Below are 5532 nucleotides of genomic sequence, written 5' to 3'. Positions count from 1 at the left end.
CCCCCCCCCGCCATCCCTTCCCTACCCACCTTCCACGTTTGTATATTGGAGGCAGTGATGCGATGATGCGTGTGGGACTCCTGTGCCGTAGGTGTTGGATGAGGTGGAGAGGCGGAGGGCTCTGTCTCCCGCTCTGGTGCAGCCGTTCATGAGAGCCATCATGGAGGCCCAGTTTCCAGCTCCGGGCAGGACCATCACCGTCAAGACTTTCCTCCCCGGCTCGGGCACGGAGGTACAACGTGTCTGTTGACAAAAAAACAAAAAAAAAAGTGACTTTTAAAAAAATGCATAACAGGCATGGGAGTTCCTACAGCTGCTGGTGTTTCCCTGCACCGGCAGGTGATGGAGCTTTTTCGACCGTCTGACTCGCATGTGGAGCACGTGGACTTCGAGTGTCTTTTTTCCTGCCTGAGTGTGAGGCTTCTTCTCAGGGTGTTTGCTTCTGTGCTTCTGGAGCGCAGGGTCGTCTTTACGGCGGATAAACTCAGGTGAATATACGAATTCACCACTAGGTGGCGGAAGGTAACGTTGACCTGCGTCTGAATCAATTCAGAATCAGAGAAACTGTTCCATTGAGATCCATGACATTTTTTTTTCTTCAGTACCTTGTCCCAGTGCTGCCACGCGGTGGTCGCCCTCCTCTACCCGTTCGTGTGGCAGCACACCTACATCCCCGCGCTCCCCTCTGCCATGCTGGACGTGGTGTGCACCCCGACCCCTTTCATCGTGGGCCTGCTGACCGGCTCCTTGCCTCAGCTCAGCGAGCTGCCCCTGGAAGAGGTCAGCCAGATTTTCACACATCAAGACGTCAAGTCTCTTTTTCATAATGCCGATTGGTCACTGCGCAGGTTCTGGTTGTCAATCTGGGGAAAAGTCGATTCCTAAAGCAGGTGGGTTTTTCATGAAAGCCCGTGTGTGTAGACCCGGTAGTATTTTTAACCTCTTCCTAAGATGGATGACGAAGACACCATCCTGCCTTCCAAGCTTCAGTCCGCTCTGGAGAATGTTTTGGAGAGGAGAAGAGAGCTCGCTGGCGGGGTTGGAGGTGACACCCTCCATGGTAAGGCACAACCGAAAAAGCAAGACGCATACAAACATGTTGATGGACATGGATATAATCCAAGTGATTTAAATTAAGAAATTGTCCAACCGATTTCTAGCTGGTATGATATCCGGATGATATTGCAGGCAGCATAACGTGCTCCGCAGGCGTCTCCAGAGTGACACTGGGCAATCGCTAATCAAGCCGACTCGTCTCATCTCCACCTTTAGACCACCTCGGCACTGTTGTGACCGAGGCCTTTGTCCGCTTCTTCGTGGAGCTGGTAGGCCACTATCCCCTCTTCTTCTTCAGCGAATGGGAGGACGACGTCTCCTCCGCGCCGTCCGTCCCTTGCGCCTTCCAGCGGGAGGCCTTCCGGAAGGCCATCCCCTCCAAGACCACGAGGCGCTTCCTGGAGGTCTTCATGGAGACGCGGATGTTCGGCTGCTTCGTCCGGGAGAGGGAGCAACACGGGCCCAGTCTGAATGGTACGGGTACGGATATCGCCTTTCTCTGCCATGTCGTGAATTATCGACAAATATCGTCAATCGCATTTCATTCATTGTACTTTCGGATAGAACTTTTTTTCAATGTCTCCTCAGGGCTTTTTGAAATGAGGGTGCACGAATATCTCGACACCATCCACGAGAGTGAACACCGGAGGGTTAATCGGTTTCTCAAAGGTTTAGGTGAGGATGTTTTTCAATTTTTAGCCTCAGAAATGTAATTTTGTTGTAGTTGTTGTGCTGATGCTGCAGCTAAGACATCCCAATCTAACTTGGTTTGGGTTTTTCTCCCCCCACAGGGAACAGAATGAAATTTTTGTCCAAGAAATAATGATCAAGAAAGGATGAAGAGTAAAAATGTATTAAAATGAAACGTGTCCTGCTTCAAAGCACTCCAAATACTTTATTTAAAATAATAAATGACTGATTTGTCATAATATCCACCGGCATCCACTAGGAGGCAGTATTATATATTTTTTTGATGATAGGCTGTTACAGTAGCTTAATGTCGCAGGGCAAAACATTAGGTACACCTGATCGTCCAATCCTGAAATTCTAAAACAAAATGATGCAACAAGAATATTAAACTTTTGTATCAATATTTTAAGTGTTGTTGTAGTTTGCAGTGGTGCAGAAATGCAATCGAGCTGACTGAAGTGTGTATCCAATGTTATTTTCTACACTGGTATATTACCCGCACGTTTCTCAAGAATTGTGAACATTTCCCTGGGTCTATTTGATCCGATTTCAACTATTAAAAATGTTCAGAAATGAGAAATGAGTCCCAATAAACATTGTTCATATGTCAATATCATCATCTATCTTGATACTTGTTACCCAGAAACAACAATAAAACTCTTGGGTCAATTTGACCCACTACACTTTTATTGAAATGTTCCAGATAGGAAAAACAACAACAAAAAAAATCACGAAAACGATGTGCTCATTCAGCATTCACATGCCAATTGCACCCACTGACTGGTCCACATGCCACACATTCACTAACCACACAACTGCTGCGCTTGTGCGCTCAAAGCCACGAGGCCTCGTCCATACAAAGAGTTTTCGGGTTCAGGGTCGGCGGTGGCGAACGCTATTTTCGGGATGTGAGTCATGGAAACAAAGCCGGCCGCAAAGAGGAAAAGCACATCTTTTGTCGCCGTGAAAGCATAACACAGGTGCGGAGATGAGAGCATAGTAGCGTATTGTCTGGGCCTGAGACGCCCTCGGGGCGCTGGGTCAGCGCCGCATCGAACCGTCGCCCTGATGGACAGATGTTGATGCATAAACAAAAAAAAAAATGCGCTGCGCAGTGAATGCACATGCAGATTGCAGGCATGTGAACGATTAAATAGGTTAATGAGTCAGGAAAAAGGAAGCGCCATAGTATGAGGAAGGCTGTAAAATCTTTGACACCGGGGCAAATCTACACACGAGCCAATACAAGATGACGAATGGCAGCAAGGAACAGGTGAGTGATCACATCACACTCAAAGAAGTCACTAAGAACACTCACATCTTGGAATGGAAAAGATAATCGTCGACCAACATCAATGAAAGAGATTAGGAAAAAAAAATCTTTTACACTCACCGAGATGAATCATGCAATGAAGACATTTGCCCATTCAGAGATGACAGCCGTTGCCTGCACCATAAATGTGTCTGAAGGCCATGTGTGTACACACACACAAACACTCACACACACACACACACACACACACACACACACACACACACACACACACACACACAACAGTGTTCATACTGTATATGGACCTGATTAAGTGTATACTGTAAAAAGGATTTTCTATCGATGTGAACGCAAATGAGGTATGGCTGTGGAAGCAATCGATGAAGACATGGAGTTTTACCAATCGAGCAGCATGAATATTTACCCACTCTTGCCTTTTGTGTTGTCAATGTTCTATTTGTGTATATTGTAAATAGACAGAGAACATGAGGAGGGCCAAGGATACAACCTTGTGGCACACCACAGGACGAAGGTTTTGTTGAAAAACACTGACGGCAATCTTACGTATTTAGAGAACATGAGGGGACCAATAGTGCTACCTTGTAGAACACCACATTTTCACATTTTTGGCCTTCTATATATATATATACAGTAAAACAGTTCAGTAAAATAGAGTAAATCTGTCAGTGGTTAACAAATCAAAAATCTTGGCTCCCTGTGCTCCCCCAAGTGGGAAAGCAGAAACGCCATGGGACGATCTCGTCAAGACGCCCGCAGAAAGAAAAATGGACGCCAAGAGAGAGACAGAAAGAGAAAGAGACGAGCATTGACAGCTGCTGACAGATTGCTCGCTCCGGTTCTGGTGGAGGTGGGGGTTTGGGGGGGGGATCGTGTGTGTGTACGCGGATACTTGGCCAGATGCCATCAAGTCAAATCGGTGCCAGGCTGCTTTTCTGCTGTACACCTGGGCTTCAGCTCAAACCGACGAGTGCGTTATTGCGGAGGTAATTATAGTTTAAATCAATTCCAGTCAGCGAGGGTTGACCCCCGGAGCTTTCCAACTTCTCTGCCGAATATCTCTCTTCATGCATATGTCACATGTGTTGCGAAGTAGGAGAACTCTCATCTTCTTCTTGGTTTAAAAAAAAAAGAAAAAAAATATATACATATACAGTATATATGGGACAGTTTTTCCACCTCTTGCTATCGTTTTTTTTTTTTTTAAATTATACTTTGGTGGTTAACACCGATTTTAATATCTCGCAAAGTCAATCCAATGAAATAGTCAAGCCATCCAGGTCCTGAAGAAGCAAAGCAAGATCATTTCACTCTGCATGATGTCGTTTTCATTAAATGCTGAGATATTAAAATTTGTTTGATCATTCGAAATGTTTTCAAAGCCGTAGAAAAGAAGTTCCAGAGACACTTTGAACTGACAGCATGGCTCGGCTCTGTCTGTCTTGGTTTGAAGTGTGATAAAAATCAGGGAGGGGGGCAAACATGTAAAGCATCATGCAAACTTCACAGTCCATTAAAAGCAAACCACCAACTTGACATGACTTCTCTCTGGAGATTTATTGACCTCATTTTAAAGTTTGCGAGCCACATTTGAGGCTCCCCCGAGGTGGCCTTGTACTAATTACATGATTTATGGAGTAATGCGCGCTTTAGGGAAGGCGCGGTAAATGAGCGTCACTCGCCATCAGTCACAGCGGAAAGTCGATGTCATTTTCCGTCATACTTTTTAAACCTTCCGCCACACCCATCAATCATACAACCTGCTTTGGACATTTTCTGCTATTACGCTAATATCCCTTGTGCAATATGATATTTTGTACATATTATTCTAGGTTGCCTTGGAGTATTTTCGTCAAACTACAACTCTCTCCCATAAACGGAGTCATTGAGTTTGATTTACTGTAAAACCAAACCCGAAGCGTGCCATCAAGTTTAACGTGGAGAGGGTGGGGGGGGGGGGGGACGGTTGCAAAGCACACATGCAAACGGTTGCACCCGACTGGTTGTTGTCCTGGCTGCAGGTGCATGGTCCAGCTGCAAGCGCCGCCGCGCATGCCAGCGAACTGAATCATTTCCGATGGCCAGACGGAGAGCTATCAAAGCCCATTTGGGAACGCTTGCAATTGTAATTCCTACAGAAATTGCCCGTAAATGCTTCGGAGAGACACTTTCACCAAAAAATAAGGAAAAGGATGAAGGACTGAAGTGAAAACTGTCGCGTGGCAAGGGGTGTCCATTTCTCATACAGTTGATGCGCTCAAGTCTTTTAAATCCAAACCAGTTTACCGATTCAAATTTGTTTTTGGTACAATCATCATGACTAATAATACGGATCTTATTGAGTAGTATTGACTACTAACAGTAGTAGCGGACGTACTTTTCTTGCCTTCCAGTGCCCAAAATGGGCAAATCAGAAGGAGCAGCCAAATCAATTGCGGTATTAAATCATGCCGACTCTCGTGTGCTGTTAATAGCAGAACAGTGTTCGTAAATAA

The 5532-nt window shown here is 45.6% G+C and overlaps 2 protein-coding genes across 5 annotated transcripts in view; one reads left to right on the top strand and one right to left on the bottom strand.

Annotated features, from left to right (window-relative positions):
• The window catches only part of slc37a3 (solute carrier family 37 member 3), an 11483-nt gene extending 11337 nt beyond the window's left edge, over positions 1-146 (bottom strand). For both annotated transcript variants that reach the window (XM_019883069.1, XM_019883087.1), the window contains exon 1: positions 30-146. The gene's annotated coding sequence lies outside the window, so the exon portion shown is untranslated. The remainder of the gene's footprint in view (positions 1-29) is intronic.
• LOC109523698 (DENN domain-containing protein 2A-like) overlaps positions 1-1989 on the top strand; it is a 7000-nt gene extending 5011 nt beyond the window's left edge. For 2 of the 3 annotated variants that reach the window (XM_019883048.1, XM_019883040.1), the window contains 8 exons: positions 92-232; positions 340-488; positions 603-780; positions 849-890; positions 952-1060; positions 1273-1530; positions 1645-1731; positions 1848-1989. In XM_019883048.1, the coding sequence (XP_019738607.1) occupies positions 92-232; positions 340-488; positions 603-780; positions 849-890; positions 952-1060; positions 1273-1530; positions 1645-1731; positions 1848-1879 (996 nt within the window). In that variant the 3' untranslated portion in view covers positions 1880-1989. Of the gene's footprint in view, positions 1-91; positions 233-339; positions 489-602; positions 781-848; positions 891-951; positions 1061-1272; positions 1531-1644; positions 1732-1847 lie in introns of those variants that run through there. The other variant, XM_019883058.1, reaches the window with a different exon arrangement.
• The last annotated feature ends 3543 nt before the right edge of the window (positions 1990-5532 follow it).

Source organism: Hippocampus comes, unplaced genomic scaffold (genome assembly GCF_001891065.2).
Source record: "Hippocampus comes isolate QL1 unplaced genomic scaffold, H_comes_QL1_v1.1 scaffold528, whole genome shotgun sequence".
Taxonomy (NCBI): domain Eukaryota; kingdom Metazoa; phylum Chordata; class Actinopteri; order Syngnathiformes; family Syngnathidae; genus Hippocampus; species Hippocampus comes.
The sequence above is the reverse complement of the archived record's forward strand: the minus strand, read 5'-3'. Positions and strand labels throughout refer to the sequence as shown.